Raw genomic sequence first — 25,826 nt, 5'->3', positions numbered from 1 at the left:
TTTTTCTTAAAAAAATTCAATGGAGAGCTTGCTTCGGCAGCACATATACTAAAATTGGAATGATACAGAGAAGATTAGCATGGCCCCTGGGCAAGGATGACACGCAAATTCGTGAAGCATTCCACATTAAAAAAATAAATCAATGGAAACAATGCCCTCACTCCTTGGGTGAGGCTTAAAAAAAATTAAAATGAAAAATGTTAACTTGTATTACAGATTTTATATGATCTGGCCCTATCTACCTATATCCAGTGTGAACCTCAGTGCATGCTTTACCTTGTTCACTCTCTGAGCTCCATCTCCATCACCTGTATACACGTCATTTCTTCCTAAAACACACCACAATTTCCAGTATTTTCTATGTCTCTCCACATTCCCTACTCCTCATCCCAGGCAAATTTGCCTATCCAAAGTCCTAATTTATTCTTTGGAGCTCAGATGAAATGTTTATAGCACAGAGAAGTCGTCCAGATTCTTCCCTCTAAATCTGATGTCATAGTTATTATCTCTTACCTGATATTTTGTATGATTATTTGTTAACATTTGCCTTCCCCATTAAACTCTAAGCTTAATGAGCCACAGTTCTTGTCTGTTAATATTGTATCCCCAGCACTTATTAAAACTCTGCTAAAGGATAGGTGCTTAGCCTGGCCTGCGTGGCTCAGTGGTTGAGCATCGACCTATGAACCAGGAGGTCACCTATGAACCAGGAGGTCACGGTTCGATTCTCAGTTGGTTCAGTCCCCAGTGTGGAGCGTGCAGGAGACAGCTAATCAGTGATTCTCTATCATCATTGATGTTTCTGCCTATCTCTCCTTCTCCCTTCCTCTCTGAAATCAATAAAAATATATTTTTTTAAAAAGAATAGGTGCTTAACTATTTAATCTTCACTTACCATCCACTAGTCACCAAATTCTCTCACCTGGGTATCACATAATTTCCTGGTTGAGGTCTCTATTAACATTCTTAATTACCTCCCTCTCCCAATGTGTTTTTATCCTAATAAGATCATCCTAGTCTCCAGCTTAAAAATTCCATGGTGCTATTCACTTGCTCCCAGCATACAGTTGAACATACTCTATGTGATCTGAGGCCTCAAATGATAAAGCCTTTACTTACTACTTCTCGGGTATTTTGTGAGACTCTGACTTTCTGTTAGTTCCTAGGATTGCAAAGCACCTTGCTCAGCACTTTCACAGATTGTGTTTCTTCTGCTTGAACTACTAATCCTTTCATTCATTTGCCTGGTAAACTACTTTTTAAAAAAACATTTTGTTGGTTTTGAGAAAGGGAGAGGGAGAGAGAGAGAGACATCAATTGGCTGCCTCCTGTGCGCCCCCTACCAAGGAATTGAGCCTGCAACTCGGGCATGTGTCCTGACCAACAATGTAACCAGCAACCAACCCCCAGGTACACAGGATGCCCAACCAACTGAGCCACACTGGCCATAGCTAAACTTCTACTTTCATTGTTATTCTTCTAAATGTCACTATGTCTTGGTAATCTTCCTTGTTACACTCCAATTAGTTTTCTTTTACCCCATAATACACATTTATTGCATCTTGCAATGTTAGCTTATATCACAATCATTGCTAAAAAATTAGTTTGTAATTATTTAATGTTTGCTTGTTTTGCAAGATTATAAAGCTCTATGAAAAAAGGAATGGACTTCATGTAGCTCACTGCTGAAATCCCAGGTCTCAATGACATTTTTTAAAAATGATGAATAAAGACATCTGTAATTGGAAAAAAATATATTTGTTAAATGGAAGGGGGGAGGGGAAGAAGAGTTCAGGAGTTCATGGTGGATAGAAAGCTTGTCTGAAATAATCTGCCAAAATGCACAAAACTTATTTCTGTTTCAGAGATAATCTGGTTTAAGTAGTAACACAAAAAGGTTAAGTGCTCATCCCTCAGAGTATAGGGATGAATTGGCAGTTTAGAATTGGCTCTGGCACATTTGTCTCCTATTACTACAAACCTATAAAAAGCTGTTGTAACCTAGTTAGAGTGACAGATACAAACTGTTTTTTAACCCGTCCTCATCCGAGTTTTGTTTTCCAACTGAAACATGGGATATTTCCTCCATTTCTAAATTTTGGTGGAGCAGGAGTAATGTCATTGAAGTTGTGGCTGAACACAATGTCTATTCTAATATAACTACTTTGGTTTTACTAGTTGGAGTCGAACTTCCTTTCAGATGACTATGAAGCCCAACCCTCAAGAAACTCAGGATTCTTTTGCTAACTGAAAACACCTATTTCCTAAATTATTTTGCCTCAGTTTTTTTCTTTTTACTTCTCTTTTCCTGTCCCCTTTTATATCTTTTATGATATGAAATTGAAATCCAAGGTTATATTTATTTTTTTTAAATTATTTTTACTGATTTGAGATAGGAAGGGAGAGAGAGAGAAATATCAATGATAAGAGGAAATCATTGATTGGCTGCCTCCTGCACGCCCCCTACTAGGATCGAGCCCACAACCCGAGCTTGTGCCCTTGACTGGAATCGAATCTGAGACCCTTCGGTCTGCAGACTGATTAAATCCAAGGTTATATTTATTTTTTTTAAATTATTTTTACTGATTTGAGATAGGAAGGGAGAGAGAGAGAAATATCAATGATAAGAGGAAATCATTGATTGGCTGCCTCCTGCACGCCCCCTACTGGGATCGAGCCCACAACCCGAGCTTGTGCCCTTGACTGGAATCGAATCTGGGACCCTTCGGTCTGCAGACTGATGCTCAATCCACTGAACAAAACCAGCTAGGGCTAAGTTGTTCTTTTCTAATGCACATACTATACTTTGCAGTTATGATTACATCATTTTATGAATACATCAACCCGTAAGGCAGATGCTGCTGTCATTTCTAGAAGTCAGTTTACATTGTCAGACTATATACGTTTTTTAAAAAGTGAGAACTTGGTTTCAACTTGTCTTCCTGCTCTTTCCCCTATTTATTTCACACTGCTCTTGAGCCAAGTAGTGAATACTGTTGGTATCTACATTTTTTTTATGTGACTTTCAGAAATGCCAAGATTTTCTATTCTTGTCCTATCTAGCAGCTATGTGCTCTGATGTTTGGGGATGGTATCAGTTTTACTTACTGAATTCTATTAGTTTTATAAGACATCTAAAGAACCTGGAAATTACAGAATTTAGGTGCCTGACTGGATTGGACTAGAAGTAGGCTTGCGGCCAACATTGAAACAGATAATTGTGCTTAAAAATGAAAGTATCTTTTAAAAAGTATCTTAAGCTTTGCGCAGTGGCAGTATCGTGGCCAGTGAGGTTTATCCGAGGCGCAATTATTGCTTAAAAAAAAAAAGTATCTTGTCCTAGCTCAGTGATGGCGAACCTTTTGAGCTTGGCGTGTCAGCATTTTGAAAAACCCTAACTTAACTCTGGTGCCGTGTCACATATAGAATTTTTTTGATATTTGCAACCATAGTAAAACAAAGACTTATATTTTTGATATTTATTTTATATATTCAAATGCCATTTAACAAAGAAAAATCAACCAAAAAAATGAGTTCGCATGTCACCTCTGACACAGGTGTCATAGGTTCGCCATCACTGTCCTAGCTGGTTTGGCTCAGCGGATAGAGCGTTGGCCTGTGGACTGAAAGGTCCCAGATTTGATTCCTATCAAGGGCACATGCCCACGTTGCGGGCTCAATCCCCAGTAGGGGGCGTGCAGGAGGCAGCTGATCCATGATTCTCTCTCATCATTGATGTTTCTTTTTTTCATTGATGTTTTCTCTCTCTCCCTCTCCCTTCCTCTCTGAAATCAATAAAAATATATTTAAAAAAAGAAATCCATATAAAAAGTATCTTTATAGCTTTTGCTGACTCCATCAAGATTACCAACCTATAAATGCCTTGTTTCTAAAAAAAATAACCCTATATAATAAACACCTAATATGCAAGTGTCCGGTCGTCCGTCCGTTCAGCCAATCAAAGCGCAATATGCTAATGATATGCTAAGGCCGCTCAACCGTTCGCTATGACGTGCACTGACCACCAGGGGGCAGATGCTCAGCACAGGCAGATCCTCCCACAGGGGGAGCACCGCTCAGCCAGAAGCCAGGCTCATGGCTGGCGAGCGCAGCAGCAGTGGCAGGAGCCTCTCCTGCCTCTGCGGGCTTAAGCCATCAGTCGGATATCCCCCGAGGGCTTCCGGACTGCAAGAGGGTGCAGGTTTGGCTGAGGGATACTCTCCCCCCTCCCCCCTCCCCCAGTGCAAGAATTTCATTCACCAGGCCTCTAGTTGGATAATACTTTATCACAATGGTTGACTTGAATGGCTTATATTTGGACCATATAAAAGTTAGGATATCATTGCTACCCTTGGTCTTGATTATCTGTATATATAAAAGCCTAAGCTACCAAATGACCGGTCGACTGGTAGATATGACGTGCACTGACCACCAAGGGACAGATGCTCAATGCAGGAGCTGCCCCCTGGTGGTCAGTGTGCTCCCACAGTGGGAGTGCCGCTCAGCTGACCAACACGGTGCCAGACGCTGGGCTCACGGCTGGCGAGCACAGCTGCAGCTGCGCAAGCCTCTCCTGCCTCTGAGGCAGCGCTACTGAGCAGTGGTGGCAGTCCCAGCGGGGCTGGGGTGAGCAGGTGCAGAGGCGCCTGGCCTGGGCTCAGGCTCCTCCCTGGCTGCCTGCTGCTTCACGCATTACTACATACCCTGAGGGGTCCTGGATTGCAAGAGGGTGCAGGCCAGGTTGAGGGACCCTACCGGTGCAAGAATCTGTACACCAGGCCTCTAGTAATATATGATTAAGTATTAACTCATTTCTAAACCTACTATGGTTAAATTTGTTTTATTATTGACAACATAACACCCTATCAGTGGTCTATGTTAAAGTTTACTTATAGTCACTTAAAATTTTAGGAGTATGTATATTTTGGTTGGAAGTGGGCTAAGGACAGTGTAACTGTTGCTTCTTTCTTGAAAAATAATTTTGTGGGAGATTATGAAATACTATGATTACAGATTATACTAGATGCCATGCTACCCCTCTAATATTTAAGGAGTTCTAAAATGTTGCCATGTTTCTTTTTGTTATTGAAAGAGAAGTCAATGTGCTTGTTTTAGCACATATATTAAAGAGAAATCAAGTGTTACATAAGAGGTAGAGCTAAAATCCAATTTCTCCGTTCCCAGAGGTAGGGGACCCTACTTATGAATTTGTTGTATATCAGTTCTGTGAATTTTTAAAAAATATATTTTTATTGATTTCAGAGAGGAAGGGAAAGGGAGAGAGATAGAACATCAATAATAATCATTGATCATCTGTCTCCTACTGAAGATTGAGCCTGCAACCCAGGCATGTGTCCTGACTGGGAATGGAACCATGACCTCCTGGTTCATAGGTCAACACTCAACCACTGAGCCACACTGGTCGGCCTGGGCATGTTTTTATACATTTATTATTTACTACAATCTTTATTGTATGTTTATTCTTTTTTAGTTTTTGTAGTTTTCTCATTTCACATTGCTGAGATTTACTCATGTTGATACATGTAATAATAATTAAACTGATAAACAGTATTCCATGAATTCCTCTACTGGTGTGTATCTATTATAGTATTTATTTTTGTTTATTTTGTTTTTAGTTTTTCCATTGAACATTGTTCTGAGATATAGTCATGCTGATACAGATAGTTCTAGTTAATATTATTACTATAGAAAATTTTATAAAAGGAATAAATTATAGTTTATCTATTTTCATACTTTAGCAGATTAGATTAACTGATTTTTAGTTGTAACAGATTCTATTGCAGTGAACGTTTGTGCTTACAGATATATAGGTTATGTTCTCTGAATAAAATTTCATAATGGATGGGTATGCACATTTTCCACCTACCCAAGTACAATATTTCCAAATTGCTCTTCAAAAGTGGTCGTGGCAGTTTTTATTGTTATTAGTAAATCATGAATTGTTGATTTTTACATTTCACTGACACCTGGTTTTTCCAAGCTGAGTTTAAAACTACTTTTTAATATTTGACCTAATGCTAATATTTTAACCAAAATCTAACAAGACATGGCATATTTTTATGTATGTATTGGCCATTTGGAATTCTCTTATGTGAATTTTCACTTTGTTCATTTTTTATTAGATTTTTTTTAACCTTACTGTAGTTATATATTTTGATATTTAATCTTTAGCTATGTGTGTTGTTTTATTTAAATCATTCCCCTGAAGTTCCAAAGATACTCTTCTTTTGTTTTAAGTTTGGCTTTTCAGACTGAGAAACTCTAAAATTATGCAAGTATATCATGAAGAAGGGATCTAATTTTACTTTTTCCATGTAAAGAACTGGCCAGTTCAGTACCATTTGTTAAGTAGTTCAGTATTTCCCCACTGGTATAAATGCCATTTTTTGTATATTCAGTTTTAAGTTTTGGGGCTCTGTATTCTGTCACATAGGTCTTTTGTCTTTCTAGACTGCCTTAATTATGTTAGTTTTCTGTAATTGTGTAATACGATTTTTTTTCATCATTTTTTTTTTTTTTTCAGAATTTCTCTACTTTTGCTCCTTTTTTCTGTGTAAGTTTTTGGTTCTGTTTGTCAGCTTCCATTAAAATCCCTGTAGGGGCCCTGGCCAGGTAGCTCAGTTGGTTAGAGCATCATCCCAATACATCAAGACTGCAGATTCAATCCCAGTCAGGACACATACAAGAATCATCCTTCTAGGCTGGTGTGGTTTAGTTCAGTGGTCGGCAAACTGCGGCTCGCGAGCCACATGCAGCTCTTTGGCCCCTTGAGTGTGGCTCTTCCACAGAATACTGACTTCTGCGCATGGGCCAGGAAGTTTCAGTCGCACTGTACGTGCATGTCCGCACGTGGTATTTTGTGGAAGAGCCACAGTCAAGGGGCCAAAGAGCCGCATGTGGCTCGCGAGCCGCAGTTTGCCGACCACTGGAGTTGATTGGGTATTGTCCAATGCACCTGGGGGGGTTACCAGTGTGATTCCCACTCAGTATATGCCTGGGTTGTGGACTTAATCCCCAGTTGGGAGCAAAGCTGATCTATGTTTCACTTTCACATTGATAGTTCTCTCTTTCTCAAAAAGAAAAAAATCAATAAATAGTTTTTAAAATAGAATCAGCCCTAGCCAGTTTGGCTCAGTGTATAGAGCGTCGACCTGTGGATTGAAAGGTTTTGGGTTTGATTCCAGTCAAGGGCAGATACCTCGATTGTGGGCTTGACTCTGTGCCATGGTCTGCACGCATGCAGGAAGCAACCAATCGATGTGTCTCCTCTCTCGCATAGATGTTTCTCTCTCTCTCTCTTCCTCTCTCTTCCCCTCTCCCCCTCCCCCCTTCTCCCTCTCTCCCTTCTTTCCACTCTCTAAAAATCAATGGGAAAAAATATTCTTGAGTGAGGATTAAAAACAAAAAGAACCATCCAATGAATGCATAAATAAGTAGAACGACAAATTGATGTTTCTCTCACCTTCTCCCTCACTTCCTCTGTCTGAAATCAATCAATAAATAAAGTTTTTTTTAAAAAAACCCTGTAGGGAATTGGAATTTATTAGAATTTATAGATATATGTGAAATTGCTATCTTTTGAAAAAAATCTCACTATTTATGTAGGTCTTTCTGGGTTGTTTTTTTTTTTTTAGGTTTTATTTTCTCTGTAAAGATCTTTTGTGTATAATATTACCATTTGTTGGTGTTGTGAATAGGTTTTTTTATGAGTATTTTTTACTTGTCACATGTAAAAACTATTAGTTTTTATATGTTAATCTTGGCGACATTGCTGAATTCTTGATTATATGTCTTATGTTAAAGTAGAAAATATTTCTATTTCCTGGGGAATTAAAACCATTTCAGAGAAATTATGTGCCACAAGATCAGGATACTAGAAAGCAGTTTCAATTAGTTATTTGGGGAGTATCTATCTGTATGTGAATAGTTTTATCATTGTGTGTCCTGGGAGGCAGACAAACAAAATCTTTGATTTTTCTTAGCAATAGAGTTGGTCTACATAAGGGCCTTGAAATGTTAAAAACCTTCCACCCCCATCCTATATAATAAAAGCCTAATATATAAAATGTCCCTTCGACCGGGAGTTCGACCAAGGGGCTGGGCCGGCCAGCCAACCGCCCACGGCCCCTTACCCTGGCTGGCTCCACCCTGCCCGGCAGGGGCAGCAGGCAGCCAGGGGAAGGGAGGCCTCAGCCAGCAGCCATTAGGGACCCTACCCGTGCACGAATTTTGTGCACTGGGCCTCTTGTTTAGTATAAATGTTGCTGCTATAAACACACACACACACACACACACACACACACACACGACATGAAGACAGACAGGGAGAACCCCATGTGATCACAGAGGTAGAGACTAGAGTGATGCATCCACAAGCTAAGAACACCAATGATTGACAACACCAGAAGCTAAGAGAAGGCACAGGATACATCCTTGGGAGGAAGCATGGCATTGCCGACACCTTAATTTCGGTCTTCTAGCTTCTATAGCAGTGAGAAAATACACTTCTGTTCTTTTAAGTCACCCAGTTTGGAATACCTTGTTATGGTAACCCTGGGAAGATAATACAGACTCCATAAAAATAAAAACATTGGCTCAAAAAAAAAAAAATCAACTCAAGTAAAAATGAAATGATTGAGTTCTAGCAATGGTGGGTGAAAAGATTGGCAAATCCTCTTCCCCCAAAACAACTATAAAACTGTATAAAATGCTTACTGCAAAACAATTATTTCAGGGCTTTGGAATAGACCAAAGGCGTACAACAAATTTGAGGAGGATTTATTTAGTAAAAATTGTTGAACTTTTGGTAAGAATAGTAAGAGTCTAGTTTTGCTTTAACATGATAGCCTGCAGCCATTATCATTCTAAAAGTCTTCATTCCAAAAATATTTAAACACACAAATGATACAAGAGGATATTCTTATTGCAAATAGCAAAATGAATCAAATGAAACTCCACATTGATTTCCTATCCTCCAATCTCATCTCTCTTTCTTGGCATTACTGTAGCTATACAGAAGCAAATAATTTGGTTTTGTGATTGTTGTGATATTTAAATAGTCATTGTGTACTATTAAAAAAACATTGCTGCTACTCTTGGATTTCACTCAGTTTATTTCCTTATAGGAGGCGCAGGTCGGAATGGAGATGGGCTGCAGACCGAGCGGCTATTGTCAGCCGCTGGAACTGGCTTCAGGCTCATGTTTCAGACTTGGAATATCGAATTCGGCAGCAAACAGATATTTACAAACAGATACGTGCTAATAAGGTAAGGGATAAAAGTGTCTGGTCTTTTTCAGCCCAGCTAAAAACTACCATTATACCTTTTCTCCTGTCCCTCGATGACTTAGCTATGTCAAAGAGAATGGTTTAATATGATCTGATATAGTGGTTTAATTTGTTTAAGAGCCTGATGTTGCTTAGTGGAGTGCAGATAACACTGCTAGAATACAATGATAAATTGAACATCTGTTTAAAACGAATCAGTTTGTATACCTGAGCTAACAGGAAACATAAGATAAAAACCTAGATAATGTATGCCATTGACTATTAACTGTCATTTGTTATATTTATGGAAAAATGGTCATGACTAAGAAATTTCATCTTGTTTTTTTACATAGATGCATTCTGCTTTTCCCGATAACTAAGTTTCCCTTGCTTTCTTGAGGCAAAATAGGGTCTTTCCTGAAAATTTGTTCAGACAGAATTAGACATTGATGGTTAAGATTTTGATTTTCTTGTGTCCTCCTATCTGCAGAGAGCTGATTTTTAGTGCACACTTTTATCTTTGACAGTGACACTGTGTGTAGTTTTTCTTCTTAAAATTCAACTTAGAAGAATTCTCTGCTCGGTTTGGCTTTGATTGAGGGTTAAGTGTACATGGAAAATAAATCCATTTAACAAATAGTTGAGTGCCTATTGTATACTAAGCACTGTTCTCCTTAGTGAAGTCACAGTGGTAAATAAAAATCCTACTTCTGTGAAAATTAAATTCTTGCAAGGTATTTTTTGTATTCACTTGATGCACTTGAGCGTCATGACTGCACACATGGGTCTAGATCAGCGGTGGCCAACCGGTGGTCCACGAGGTCTGAAAGGTTGGCCACCACTGGTCTAGATGGATAACCTACTGCTCCTAAAATTAAGTGTCACGACATGTTTTTGTCCCATCTTAGTGCTGGTCAAAACCCTCAGAAAATTGCTGTGCTGTGAACTCTGTGCATTAAATTAATGTAGACCAAAAGTGAAAGGATGACCAATTGACAAGATGAACAAAATGATGAGAGATTGAAGTAAAAGTTTTATAGCCCCCCAACCCCTTTAAGTTTTTATTTAAAAAATTCCACTTCTTCCAGCTTCTTCCCAAATAGTCTATTTGTAATTCTCCAAAAGTTCAGTAAAACATGTTATAATTGAGGGCAAAGTCCAGAAGACTTAACTTTTTAAAAAACAAACAAACATTATTTGTTCCTTTAGAATAAGGAACAAATTAAATCCTGACTACTTTAAAAATTAGAGAAAATGACGAGTTAAAACTAAAAATATTCTCCAAGGCTGGTGAATATTTTGCTTTCTTTTGCTCTTCTTCACAAGGGAAATTCAGTGAGATTGTAGAATGTGAGCTGGAATGGTGATAGGAATGACTGGATGTGCCTATCCTGAGTGGGGAAAAAAGTTTTGCTCTGTCAGGGACTTTTCTTCAGTGTCTGTAGGTTATTATAGCCAGTAGTTAAGTGGGAACTTCCATATTTGAGAACAAGAGTCTCTGAGTTACAACTGAGAGTAGTATAATGGTAATCATATTTGTTGCCTTTTATATATATACATTCATAAATATGTGTGCATATGTTTTGCTAGTTGTTCCCCATTATAAAATTACTATATTTCATAGACTTGAAGATGCTACTAATTGTAAGATGCACCATTATTTTATGTGCCACTAAAAAATGATTTCAATTAAACTAAGACATCCCATCAATTGTTAAGGTACATTCTTATTTAAAAGATGTTAAGATTGGAAAAGTATGCCTTAGAATTGATGAAAGACTGTTATCATTTCTTAGGAAAGTTGCAAAATACAGGGAAGTATAAAAGAGGAAAGGGGGGGCACCTTTCTCTTTAAGTTTTTAAAGTAAGAATTTATTTCTATTTAGAAATGCTCCGAAGATTATAAAAAGGCCCAAAGGCTCCCAGGTTTAACATAAGATCCTACTGAGTTGGTGTCTGTTGGTTTTTTCATTACTAAGGTATCAGTTTGATTCTTGTTCATGAAACACCCCCATGATTCTTCTTAGTGTCATGGTGATTTCCTCTGACTCCCAGTATTTTTCATAAATGGCCATTAGCTCACGAATGACAAAAAATATATTGCATTATTCTTCAAAACCAAGTCCAATGATTAGCAGTTTGAAAAGCTGAGATCATGATGTGTGTCATGTGCAAAGACTGGTATTAAATGCAGCTCTTTCAGAACAGAAACCAGTGAACACACTTCAAGACAAAATATCCCTTTCTCTCAGTTTTGCTGTAACCTAAAACTTCTCTTTAAAAAAAAGTCTTAAAAAAAAGACACCCCAAAAACAAAACCCAAGCTCAACATTTGGGCATGTTTTATTTCACTATTAGTTTTCTATGCATATAAGTAATTTCTTTAAATATAGTCATTTACATGGGAACCCTGGACATTTTTCTGTCATTTTTTTGAATATATTTTTACTGACTATATTTTATTACCCTTCTTGGTTGATTATTTCAGTTATGTACTTTATTAAAATTATACAGGCATACCTCAGAAATACCACAGGCTCGTTCTAAACTACCTCAGTAAAGTGGAGGGTCTTGCTTTCACTTTGTAAAAACTTCATTATTTGTGAACTGCAATAAAGCCAGGTATGCCTGTATTATAAAGCACGCACAATAAACATTCTCACCTATGTCACAGTATGAATACTTTTATGTTGTTGATGCATGCTTGAGAGAAATTTTTTGACTCAGTTTACAGTCTCAATTAAGCTATGTGAGAAGATAGTCATTACTTCATTTTTGGTTCCTGCTTCCTTCGTTCCGCGTCACCCCCTGGTGGTAGTGCACGTCATAGCGAGTGAGAGAACTAGCGGTTGAACTCCCGAGGGGACACTTTGCATGTTAGCCTTTTATATATAAAGATATTTTAAGGAATTTTAAGTAATCATATTGACCTCTTCTGTAAAGCCCTACTTCCATTAGCCTCTCTACTTAGGCTCTATCTCTTTCCTGCTCTCCGTTATCTTCTCTAAACTCCTTCTGTAGTATTGTCACTGTAATTCTTTGCCTTTAGCCCTAGTTTGGCCTGGATTGGCCTATTGGCACATGACCTTTGACCTGTATCATCTCTGCTCTATAAAATGATGTAGAATAAGTGGTCCCTACCAAATCTTCTAAAGCTTTCTTAGGAGGGTGTCTTTGCAGTCTGTCAGAGAGGTATTTTTTTAGAAATTACTCAGTAGTTTAAGGGAAAATTTTTCCCTTTGGAAACATAGCCTGTTATATCCTGATTTACCTTACCTAAAAAAAAAAATTGATGGAATAGCTTTTACTGTATCTAATAGTAGAATTTATTTAGGCTCTTGGCTATATTTAATGTTTTCTTGTTTGAGGAAAATAATTTTTAACATAAAAACTCAAATTTTTTTATGTATTTGCTTTCTTGGTGTATGATTCTGCTAGGAAATGTTGGGGGGCTCAAATATATTTGTGTTGTGTTTTTTATTCTTCAAGGATCTTACCATTAGTTAACATTTAAACAGCAAATTGAAGCAAAAAGAAATGAAATAATTTGGCCGAAAGTTTTTATCTGGAAATGAGATTTAAAAAAAACAGGATGTAAGGTACAATTTTGGTGCTTTAGGAAGTTTGACAATGTGGATAAAGCAAGTAGGGGCTCGGTTAACCAGGGACATTTTCTTGGAAGGAGATGGGACATGGACTTGACAAGCTCTTTGAAAGGACAAATGACGTTTTAGATAAATATAAGGGGCAGAATCAATAGGTATAAAGACATAAGAACAGGTAGTATTGTAACCTCTAATTGCATTTGATTACATACTACTTTATAATAGCCTCCACCTCTCAACAGCAACAAGTTCATATACATCCAAACATTTTTAAAGGGGATAATGAGACTGATATAACTGTAACTATATTTGGAGAAAGTAATTAGAAATAGGTAAATAAGGTAGGGAGAATGGGGCTAGTTTTATATAGGATGGGGAGGTGGTTTAGGCTCTTAAGCAGGGAAGATGCTGAATGCAGTATTTTGAGAAGGGAATTGTGTGCAAGATAGCTGCTTTTTACAAATAGTTTTTACTTTTAAATGATAAAGTTTATGAAGTCTACTTTTATGCTTGTGATTCAGGCAAGAAACTATTTGGCAGCAGCAGGTTTTTTTTAGCCAGAGAAACCTGATTTTGAAGGCCAGGCCAAATGTTTTGCTTAGTTAATGACCTTTCCCTCTTTTCTGAGGAGTCTGCACATCATTTTCTATGCAGGCTAGGTATGGTCTTAATCCAGATTAGGTAAATTCTGTTTCTCTTGCTTTCAGGGGAAAAAAGATGTTAAACGGAGGTAAAAATTTTCATTGTCCTTCTTAAAGTCTCCCCTCCCCCTTTCATTCCATGGAGATTTTTGAGTTAGAAAGGACCTCAGGGATGGATCATTGGTTCATTGGCTCACAAGAGCCTGCCAATTATGATGGCCTAGGGAGGCCAAGTTGATGCAGTCAAAATCGCTAGGCCCTGAAATCTGTATTTTAGGATGTTATCTGGAGAATTCTGATGCTGCATCAAAACTGATCAAGTTTTTGTTTGTTTGTTTGTTTGTTTTCAGTTTAGAGTTTATGTTAGGATTTACCAGGGAAGTTATTTAAAAATTCAGCTCCTCCCCCTAGAGATTCTGAATAGATTTGATGTCGGACTTGGGTAGGTATCATTTGATAAGTTTCCCCAGGTAATTTAATACAAAATTTCTGTTAAGGTCTTCTTATCAAGTTAGATTTTTTTCGTTTTCTAGACCAGAGAAAGAGAACCAAAGCCACAAAGCGCTAGTCACTTTCATCAGTCTTTCTTTTCCACAACATTATAACCTGATTTTGGTCACCTTTACTTGAATTCATGGGAGGATTCATGTGTGTGGTTTTTTGTTTTTGTTTGTTTATTTTTTATAGTAAACTAACTTTTGCTTTAACCAAGCTGGCCCATGCTGATTATGGAGAGGATTTTGGAGGCGTGTAAATTGGGTCTTTTCACATTTTTTTAATTTCTTGGAATGTATTTTTTGAATTTGAATTGTCAAGCAGAAAACTAATCTAGAGTAATATTTATGCTTATGAGAAACAGGTGCCTTTGGAATACCTTCGTTTTTTCTTTTTTAAATAGTTCTTGGTTTCTTTATAGGAACTATTCCACCCTTTTTTCATTCAGTAGTTTTGGTTGCTCTTCATTTATTTTAGCTCATCCTATATAATAAAAGCCTAATATGCTAAATAAGTATCTGGTCAGCCATTCAACCAATCAAAGTGTAATATGCTAATGATATGCTAAGGATGCTCTGCTCGCTATGACGTGCACTGACCACCAGGGGGCAAACAGTCGACTGGTCGACCAGTCACTATGACATGCACTGACCACCAGGGGACAGATGCTCTGACTGGTAGATTAGCTTGCTGCCGGGATCTGGTTGATTGAGACTGAGCAAGACAGGCCAGACACGTCCTGGAGCTTTCCCATGGTCCCTCCCTGGCTGGCAAAACTCCCAAGTCCCTCCCTGGCCCCAATCGTGCACTGGGGGAGGCCCTTGGCCTAGCCTGGGCCCTCTCGCAATCCGGGACCCCTCGGTGGATGTCAGAGAGCTGGTTTCGGCCCCATCCCACAGACCAGGTCAAGGGACCCCACTGGTGCACGAACTCATGCACCGGGCCTCTAGTCTTTATAACTGTAGCACTTCTAGTTTGGTAATACTTAAGTCACATTTGTGACCAACTAAACTAAAAAGGCTGCATTGCTGCTGTTAACACAGTATAGTTTGGTTGGTAATATCATGTAAAATACCATATACTGTGATAAAGATTCCATATCTAAAAGATGCTAAATGGTAATAAGCCATATAGGCCAAAACATTCAAATGGAAGAAAGCGGAAGCTTGGGTCTGACTCTCAGACCTTACGGCTATTGTTAGACTTTTTGTGGAAATAACTCTTGGGAAAGCATAGCATGAGGGAAAAGGCCTCTGGTAAACCGGTCCCCTTCCCCTAACCCTTTTGATATTAACTTTTAAATTAAATTTGTAACTTTTAATACCACTCACTTGTGCTGATTTTCTCTGTGTCTTGTAGGGGTTGGTAGTTCTTGGAGAGGCGCCTCCTCCAGAGAATGCAACAGCAGACTTAGTTCTTAGTTCTGAGGTGAAGACAGATCATGGGAATGATAAATTGGTAAGTATAAATACAGAAAGGGGGAAATGAATGCGAATTCGGGGTGTAGCATGAACATACAATTTATTCTATTAGAAGGATCCTTGCATTGGCTGGAAGAAGGATAGTGTATCCCCTTTTATCCTTTCAGCATTTAAATATGTGAATTCCTGAATATGGCAGTACATAGCTCCTCCTGCTGCTGTGTAGCTGACCTTAAGAGTTCAAAATTAGCTCCTAACTCTCAAGACAACACAGCCAGAGCATTGTGGCATTAGGGAGTGTTACTTGGAATCAGGAAAAAACATAGCTTTGGCACCTTTGACAAGAAAGGCAACCTTTCTGGGCCACTATAAAATCAAAGGTTGGACTAGAGGTTTAATTCACATGCTGCATGCACTCTATGGGTTACCCCTTTTAATTTTGTAACGAGGATAACACTGTCATTTTCTGTAATCTTCTGGGTCCAGTTTCTCTCAACGCCAACGTTAATGTCTTTTCGTTTTGATTTCCAAGAACACTTTTTGTTTCTTTCACTTTTTTACTTCCCTCAGAATGTCACTGGTTTTTATGAATATTTATATTTGCATTTCTTGACTTAAGTAATTTGTTAGAAATTCCAAAAGTCCCATGACAATTATTTGGGAGGATAGTAAGCAGGGCTAGCTCTTTAAATTGTGGGTTAAACTAGCTTGTCTTCTTGCATCTGCAGATCAACAAAGCTTGTTATCCGTTATCATTATCATTGTTAGCAGGAACTCATATGATACGGTGGAAACTAACTTTCCTAATGAGAGTGCTTAACTAAAGCCAGCCACTGATGCTAGGGGTAAATGCAAGACATTTAGAGATTGGTTGATGGTTCTTAACTGGAAAGTAGTTTTTTAAATCATTTGTGTACCTATTCTAGTGATTGTTCTAACCAGGATAAAACTTGTTACAGGTGAGAGAGAACATATTAGTGACTTGGAAGGTCAGCTGGTGATATGTTATTTATTGGAAACATGAGATTTGAAGTATATGTGATTCGGAGTCAGTTTTGCATAGACATTTATATATTTGCGTATAGTATTTAAGGATTCCAAAATTTTTCTGGTACTTTCTTGTACTCAGCACTTGTGAGGATAGGATATGACAGTGTCATTGTGTTACTCATTCTCATTGTTACATTTATACACATTCACATATGTGCACATGTGTGCCCCATTTATGGACTTGTTCCTTTTCCTACCTCACCATTCACTTGCATGTGTATGACCCATATTAGATTGTAAGATTCTTGAAGATCAAGACTATCTTCTTAATACCTCGTTGTTGACCACAGTAGTTTCTACATTGTACAATAGATTGCTTTTTGATTCATTAAAATTGATAATAAGTATGAAAACAAATATACACTGTCACTCTGTCTTCAAGGAGAGGTCAATCTTTAGAAAGTGCCTTTCTGAAGAAAACAAATGCCAACAGAAGGCATTATATTTCCATTTTATTGCAGCGATTTTCAATTGTTGTGCCCCAAGAAATGTTTTTTAATCCTCACCCGAAGATATGTACTCATTGATTTTTATTTATTTTTTATTTTTTAAATGTATTTTTATTGATTTCAGAGAGGAAGGGAGAGGGGGCGAGAGGAGAGAAACACCATATTAGATTGTAAGATTCTTGAAGATCAAGACTATCTTCTTAATACCTCGTTGTTGACCACAGTAGTTTCTACATTGTACAATAGATTGCTTTTTGATTCATTAAAATTGATAATAAGTATGAAAACAAATATACACTGTCACTCTGTCTTCAAGGAGAGGTCAATCTTTAGAAAGTGCCTTTCTGAAGAAAACAAATGCCAACAGAAGGCATTATATTTCCATTTTATTGCAGCGATTTTCAATTGTTGTGCCCCAAGAAATGTTTTTTAATCCTCACCCGAAGATATGTACTCATTGATTTTTATTTATTTTTTATTTTTTAAATGTATTTTTATTGATTTCAGAGAGGAAGGGAGAGGGGGCGAGAGAGAGAGAAACATCAGTGATGAGAGAGAATCATTGATCGGCTGCCTCCTGCATGCCCCACACTGGGGACCAAGCCTGTAACCCGCGCATGTGCCCTGACTGGGAATCGAACCTCAACCTCCTGGTTCATAGGTTGACTCTCAACTACTGAGCCATGCCGGCCAGGCACTTCCTTTTTTTAAATGCCAAATATTTGCCAAGCATGCCTAATATGTCAGTTGCTACACAGTTTTTCATCGTAGAAGGGCACTTTAATTTTGCCTTTTTGTTACCCAGCTTGTTTTTTTTTTGTTTTTTGTTTTTTTGAAAAGTGATTTGTACCTTGACTTCTCAGTTTTATTGTAAAAAATGTTAGGTCACATTTGGCAGGGACAGTTGTAAATTTTCATACTCACATTTAACTTCTCTAGTCCCCCCCACCCCCCTCAGTAAAATAGAACTATATATTTATATTACCCTTTTTTCCTCCCCAGTTTGAAGACTTGTGGTTTAAAAATATTGTCAGAGGTATTTTTTGTTTCGTTGTGTTGATTTTTGTGTTTTCATTTCTGAAACTCGCTGGGATTAACAACAAAAAAAATACCCTAGGGTTTTTTTTTTTAAACTGTCAAAATATAGTTTCAAGAAGTTAGACAGAATTCTCAAAGAAATACATAGTAACTGATTAAGGTGGGAATGTTGGCTGGTAACAGTATCTTGATACTAGGTACTGATTTGTATATGTAGTCATTGAAAGGGAGAGTGCTAGAAAATAAGATTACTCAATAGCATACAAACTTTATTAATATCCTGCAGACTAATAGAGCCATAACCTTTGGAGTTATGTTTTCAACTAAATACAAATCAGCCCTAGCCTTTTTGTCTCAGTGAATAGAGTGTCAGCCTGCAGACCAAAGGGTCCTGGGTTCGATTCAGGTCAAGGGCACATACCTTGGTTGCAGGCCCCTCCCCAGGCTTAGGGCCTGGTCGGGGCTTGTGCAGGAGGCAATCAATTGATGTGTTTCTCTCACATTGATATTTCCCTCTCTCTCCCACTCTCCCTAAAAATTAATGGAAAAAATATCCTCAGGTGAGGATTAAAAAATAAACACAAATTCATTTTAGCTTGTTAATATTCTAAATATAAATATCCAACTTAAGGCATCTGGTCACTCATCAATTATAAGAGTAAGTAAAACAAAGTTAAATAATTGATGGAGAGTCATAATGACCTTTAGGTGGGCTTGTTAGATAATGTTCCAGTGTTACACTGAAAGGACACAATCATCTTTTTGCCTCATTTCCAAATTGAATGACTTTTTAAAAAAGAGAACACACACACCTATCTGCTTTGGTTATGAGCACAGTACAGATATTGCTGAAACTAAGTTATTTTATCTAGAAAAATTTTAAATCCTCACATGTGGATTTTTTTTTTTTTTTTTGGCCTTAGAGAGGGAGGGAAAGAGGGAGAGAGAGAGAAACATTGATCAGTTGCCTTCCGTATGTGCTCTGAACGGGGATCGAACCCAGCACCTTTCTGTGCACAGGCCGAAGTTCCAGCCAAATGAGCCATATCTGCCAAGGCTGAAATTAAGTTATTTTAAAGGGGCCCAACCTGTGATAAAAAAAACACTGGATGCAGCCCTGGCTGGGTAGGTGGCTCAGTTCGTTGGAGCTTCATCCTGTATAGCAAGCATGCCAAACTCCTGGCCCACAGGCCACATGCGGCCCACAGTGAATATTTTTGCGGCCCAGCCAATATAATGGTATGTAAGAAACGTTTTAATAAAAAATTCGTAACTTAATTTTTATAATATTCTGATATACATAATTATTAATTATTAATAACGCACTACAACGTTCGCTAATGACTGATTACTATAATTGTGTTGCATTCATTTCCCTTACGTGCCTTATGTGCAGGCCCACCATTTCTCTCCACTAATACTAGCAGCGAATATTTTAGCAGCTGATTGCCACGTCATTAGTCTTGGACTGACTTGTTTGGTGTGCCCAACAGGAAAGTGTTGGCTGAATTATTTAAGATAGATTTTTAGTGTTGAGTAAAATACTTTATCAAAAGATTTGAACATCTTTATAACTACTTAATGTCACATTTTCAAAAGAAAATCAGTATAGCATTTAAGGCAATGAAGATGTGTGCCAATTTACCATAATTTTGGCATCATTAACTAATGTAATTGTTCAAGATATTTGTGATACCTTGGTACAGTGGTCGGCAAACTGCAGCTCTCGAGCCACATGCAGCTCTTTGGCACCTTGAGTGTGGCTCTTCCACAAAATAACAACTTCTGCGCATGAGCCACGAAGTTTCAATTGCACCGTACGTGCGCGCCCGCACGTGGTATTTTGTGGAAGAGCCACACTCAAGGGGCCAAAGAGCCACATGTGGCTCGCGAGCCACAGTTTGCCGACCACTGCCTTAGTAGATGAACAGGGTAGCTGAAGAAGAAGACGGACAGTTTCCCAGTGTTCACTCATTGTAGTATACTGGTATGTCTTACCTGTTTATATACTACTTTGATCTGACTTTTTTGATAATTTGTATTAAAACTTTTAAGTTATCTTCCCTTTCTTGATACTTGTCTATGACTGTTCTCAAGACGGCAGATCCTTGGGTGTTTTTCTCCTGTGGTTGAAAAGATAAAAACAAAATTGAGCAATATTTAATAGAATTTCAGCTCAAAATATTGGCTTTGTGCCCAGGCAGGGATTGAGCATCAACCTATGAACCAGGAGGTCACAGTTCAATTCCCAGTCAGGGCACATGCCTAGGTTGTGGGCTCCATCCCCTGTGCGGGAGGCAGCTGATTAATGATTCTCATCATTGATGTTTCTCTCTCTCTCTGCCTTCCTCTCTGAAATTAAAAAAATAAAAAATATTGACTTTGGTATGCAGGAAGGAGAACTTAAGAACACGCGCTAAGTCATTCTAAATGTAAGGTGACAAGGAGCACAGCCATACTGTGGTATTCCAACAACTCACAGAGCTCACAGAGCTGAGAAATAACTGCATCTGTGGCTTTATTGCCTACTAGAGGCCTGGTGTACAAAATGCGTGCACTGGGGGGAGAGGTCTCTCAGCCTGGCCTGTGCCCTCTCAGTCTGGGAGCCCTGTGATGGATCAACCCAAAGAGGTAGGCCCTGCCTACCCGCTACAGCGCCGCCACAGGGTAGCCTGGGCCTCCCTCTTTGGGGCGACTGATTGCAGGGCTCTGTGATGGATCACCCCTGAAGAGGGAGGCCCCACCTACCCGCTGTAGCCCGCCGGTTGGTGGCCTGGGCCTCCCCCTTGGGCAATAGGGCCCCCCCCCCCCCCAATTGATCGATCACCCCACCAGCTGGTTCCCTGGGCCTCCCTTTGCAGGGCAATCATGGGGTGATGGCTGGGCCCCTGACCAATCACATCGCACCTGCCTTGGCTGGCCTGGCGCCAGTGGGTGTCACAGCATGGTCGTCTGGATGGTCGTTCCGCTGTTCGGCCGTTTGGTCAATTTGCATATTACGCTTTTATTATTATAGATACTAAAGAGACTCCATATGATTGACATCTCATGGCTAACCCTATCCCTTCTGAGCCTAGTAAATATATAATCTGCTTCAAAATATTTAAATTAAAACTTTCCAGATTCTTTCCACCTTCCTTTTTAAAATTTTTTTTACTGTTTCTAAGCATATATTAGATTTGTATAGTCCGAAGTTACTACCTGATAACATTGGGTAATTAGTTATTCATTGAGATTTTATTGGTTTTTTTAACACAAATATATATGTAATTTTGAACAAATTATGGTTTTCTGGAAACAGGCTTTCAGCAAACACTGAAGTTAAGTAGAAATAAGTCATTTAAATTTCCTCTTATTTGATTCAGTACTGAACTTACATATTCTTCTTGACCTTTAGTTGAAGATTCTTGTTACTTCTTATGTAATTGTTTTTGCTAACCTTTTGTTTCGTTGAATTGTTTAGGTCAGTGGTTGCCAACCCGTGGTCCATGGACCACTGGTGGTCCGTGAGGTCCGAAAGGTGGGCGACCACTGGTTTAGGTCATTTCCCTCTCAGTAAGCACTTACTACTATTAGTCTGCTAAATATTATGGTTCCACACACCCACTTCTCCCACAGCAAAAGCTAATTAATTTTCTTTTTTTTCTTTAGTCATACAAATTTCATTTTTCAAGTTGTTCATCAGAAATTTTACATATTTTATTTAAATGAAATGGTGCTGTATTTCAGACTGGGTGCTGTTGGTTAAATGTTGTTGATAATGTATTTTTGTTTTCTTTTCCTATTTCAGACTGAGTCTGTTTCTCAGCCACTGGAAAACCATAGTGCCTCTGGTCATTCTTCAGAGTCATTATCTACCAAATCATATGGAGCATTGAGACCTGTCAATGGAGTTATTAACACGTAAGTTATCTCTTCCACTTCTTACACTCAATATGCTTGTAAAAGAGCTCTTAAGTTATTCCTAGCCAGGGCTAACCCTGGTTTAAAGACAGAAACCTCATCACATAATAATATTGTGCACATCTTCTACTGTAGCAAGTATAATTAGCATGCTAATGTATTTCCCTTTTACTTACTGATGCCTAAAATTGACTCATCATGTAGAAAAGTGAAAGGTCCTACAATTATTGTGAAACACTGTGATTGGTCATAGTGTTGGTAGAATTCCTCAGAAGTGTTTACATAAAATCCTCTATTCTAGAACAAATTAAATTCCTAAAGGTTAGCAGTCATCAGCATCAGGAGATGAACTCCTGCTTCAGAATACCTATGTGTGTCTGTGGCTATTTACAAGTAGAGGAGGTTGAACCAATATTAGAGGCTTTGTTTCTGTGAGTCTTCTGAAAAGTGAATATTATTCCTTCCTCTTGTGTAGGCTGCAGCCGGTCTTGGCAGACCACATTCCAGGTGACAACTCTGATGCTGAGGAACAATTACATAAAAAACAACGACTGAATCTAGTTTCTTCATCAACTGATGGCACCTGTGTGGCAGCTCGAACACGTCCTTTGCTGAGCTGTAAGAAACGGAGGCTTGTTCGACCCAACAGCATCGTTCCTCTTTCCAAGAAGGTTAGTACCAGTGAGGTTTGATCATTATTAAACCACTATAGGCCTGGTGCACAAAAATTCGTGCACTGGGGTGGGGGGGGTCTCTCAGCCCGGCCTGCCCCCGTCACAGTCCGGGAGCCCTCAGGGGATGTCCTACTGACAGCTTAGGCCCGCTCCCCATGGGAGCAGTCTGGCCTCTCTCTGTGGGAGGCGACCGGGCTGATCAGGGGAAGGCGCTGCCCCCATCACCCCGCTGCTGCTGCCACTGCTGGTCGAGGCAGCTGAGAGGCCTGAGCCCACGGCTGCCGTGAACCCCAGGCCTCATAGACGCTATGGCTTTGTCCAGAATTAGCATATTACTCTTTTATTAGTATAGATAAGCCAGATGCTCAGAAGTATTAGTCTTTTGCCAATTTTGCTTCATTTAATTAATATTTTCCAAACTTGGCCAACCACCAAGGTTTCCTGCTGAGTTTTAAAAAATACTAGGCTCCTTAACCCTTGTTTCCCAGAGATTCTGATTCACTTGCTTTTGAGTTAGACCTGGAAATCTTGTTTTTAAAAAACAAAAAACTCCTAGGTGACTTTGCAGCCAGGTTTGGAAACTATTGGCTTAAGCTTTTTAATCGAAATGGGATAGAGGAAGTTGAAATGCTGCCATCAACATTTTGAAAAACATTGGTGTGTCTTCTCATTTGTACTGTTATCACTAAAAATGGTAACATAGAATGCTTTTCTTTTAAATACGAATTTCCATTAAAATTTCTAAATTGGTTGCTAAATGAATGTTTGTCTTGACAGAGAAAATGGAGATTGATTCACAACTATAGGAAGTTTGATTGCTGACTTTTCAAATAGCAGAGTTGGCTTTATCCCAAAACTAATGAAATAATACTCCAGTAAAATTAATGTCATGTAATGGTTAAGAGTATTAACTTTGAAGAGGATAAACTTGGGTTAAAATCATGGCACTGCCACTAGTTTTGTGCTTTGGAGCAAGTTAATACCTCCTCCAACACCCCCACTCTACCTCCAGCCTCTGAGATCTCATAGGATTGTTTGAGTGTTAAATGAAATGCATGTAACTTGCTTATTGGGGTGTCTGGCTCATAAGTTACTAGTACAAAGTGACTGTTGCTGTTATTACTTGTTTTTGTTTGTTCATTCACTCATCCAAAAATATGTATTGAGCTCCTACAATGAGATATCTGTTCTGTGTACTGGGACTACACTAAACAAAAACAGACAAAAATCCTTAATCTCATGAAAAAAATAATAAATGGAGTTTACGTTATGTCCTATAATGTTAAGTGCTGGGGAGGAAAAAAATTCAGCAGAGGAAAGGAATGAGGAACATCTGGTTGTTCAGATGGAATTAAGCCTTGAGCATTCCAAGGCTTGTAGATAAGAAAGATAAGGAAGAGAGTAGGAGGAAGGAGTGGAGTGACTAGTGAAGTAGAAGGAAAACTAAGTGTGGTATGTGGAAGGCAAGTGAAGAAAAGTGTTTCAGAGAGGAAGGAATGATCATGTCTTAGGTGCTGCAGATAGGTCAAGTTAGACAAAATTGAGACTTGACCATTGTATATGATGGGGGTCAGGGTTGTTGGAGAACTTTATGAGCAGTTTTGTTAGAGGGAGAAGAGTGAATTCTGATCAGAGCAGATACAGGAGAGAATGGGAGGGAAGGAATTGAGGAAACTTGTAGATATACTATCAAAGAATGTTTTCTGTAAAAGTAGGCAGAGAAATAGCCTGTTTCAAGGGGAATCTTTCTTAAGATAGAGCTTTTACAATACTTTTGCTGATGAGAAAAACTAATGACAAAGAAGAGGGTAGAGAAGAGAATTGTTGGAACCATTAATATTTGGACAGCGGCTTTTCAGTACTTAGCTTATTTTGTTATAGTATGCATTTAAACTATATGATGTTACCATGATTTTTTTTTTTTAAGAAAAGTATTATAAGTAAAAATTAACTGTCAGGCTGTACCATTTCTCTCGTTTATTCTTCAGACTGCCTGAACTACCAAAATACCAGAAAAGAAAAGACTAAGATATTTTGCAGGTTTCTCATTAATATTTGAAGGTACACATACATTTTTAAAAAACAGTTGAGGCAAGGAAGAGACGCACAGAGCATACTAAAGACCCTTTGATTCCAATACCAATTTCTAAAACATTCATCCTGTCCTGGCCAGGTGGCTCAGTTGATTGGAGCATCGTCCTGTTCGTCCCATACACCAAAAGCTTGTGGATTTGATTCCCGGTCAGTGCACATAAGTAGATTGCAGGTTCATCTGAATCTGCTGCAACTGATTAATGTTTCTCACATTGATGTTTCTCTCTCCCTCTTTCCCTCCCTTACCCCTCTCTTCCTCTCTTCCTCCCTCTCTCAAATCAATAAACATATCCTTGTGTGAGGATTAATAAGTAAGTAAAATAAATAAAACAATCATCCCGGTATATGTAAAAATAAGCTGCATGGAAAATAAATCAAAGAAATAAATTGAGTTTGGAAAATAAACCATTTGCTGGTTATAGCAGAAATACTGGCCATAGTCGGAAATAAAGGCCATTCTCTCTATCTTGGTTATTTACCAGTATCAGTGATATTTGCTATTGAGCAAGCATCTTGCCTTCTGTCATCTTTAGGTGTTAGATTTGGGTTATTTCCCTATATCATGATTTCATTGTAATATAAGGGCTGATCATTATAACTTGTCTATATTGCTACTTATATTCTTCACTTTAAGGGTCTAGTTCAGCTGTGGGCAAACTACGGCCCGCGGGCCGGATCCGGCCCGTTTGAAATGAATAAAACTAAAAAAAAAAAGACCATACCCTTTTATGTAATGATGTTTACTTTGAATTTATATTAGTTCACACAAACACTCCATCCATGCTTTTGTTCCAGCCCTCCGGTCCAGTTTAAGAACCCATTGTGGCCCTCGAGTCAAAAAGTTTGCCCACCCCTGGTCTAGTTAGTATGTTAGATGTTAGTGAATTAGCTAAGCCAGTAAAGAAATATTCAAGTGGGAAGTTTTTATAATATATGTCATGTTTATTTTGTGCCCTGCTGCTTCTGTAAGGTGGATGTTTATGACAATATAAAACACTAGAGGCCCGGTGCACAAAAATTTGTGCACTCGAGGGATGGGAGAGGGGGTCCCTAGGGGTGGGCAAACTTTTTGACTCGAGGGCCACAATGGGTTCTTAAACTGGACCGGAGGGCTGGAACAAAAGCATGGATGGAGTGTTTGTGTGAACTAATATAAATTCAAAATAAAC

General features: G+C 38.6%; 1 protein-coding gene across 3 annotated transcripts in view; it reads left to right on the top strand.

The window, feature by feature from the left end:
• KANSL1 (KAT8 regulatory NSL complex subunit 1) overlaps positions 1–25,826 on the top strand; it is a 164,641-nt gene that overhangs the window by 100,361 nt on the left and 38,454 nt on the right. For all 3 annotated transcript variants that reach the window (XM_005858588.2, XM_005858590.2, XM_005858587.2), the window contains 4 exons: positions 9,147–9,288; positions 15,388–15,486; positions 21,777–21,889; positions 22,365–22,560. In XM_005858588.2, coding sequence (XP_005858650.1) covers positions 9,147–9,288; positions 15,388–15,486; positions 21,777–21,889; positions 22,365–22,560 — 550 coding nt within the window. The remainder of the gene's footprint in view (positions 1–9,146; positions 9,289–15,387; positions 15,487–21,776; positions 21,890–22,364; positions 22,561–25,826) is intronic.

Source organism: Myotis brandtii, unplaced genomic scaffold, assembly GCF_000412655.1.
Source record: "Myotis brandtii unplaced genomic scaffold, ASM41265v1 scaffold120, whole genome shotgun sequence".
NCBI lineage: Eukaryota > Metazoa > Chordata > Mammalia > Chiroptera > Vespertilionidae > Myotis > Myotis brandtii.
This window is presented reverse-complemented; position numbering and strand designations above follow the sequence as displayed.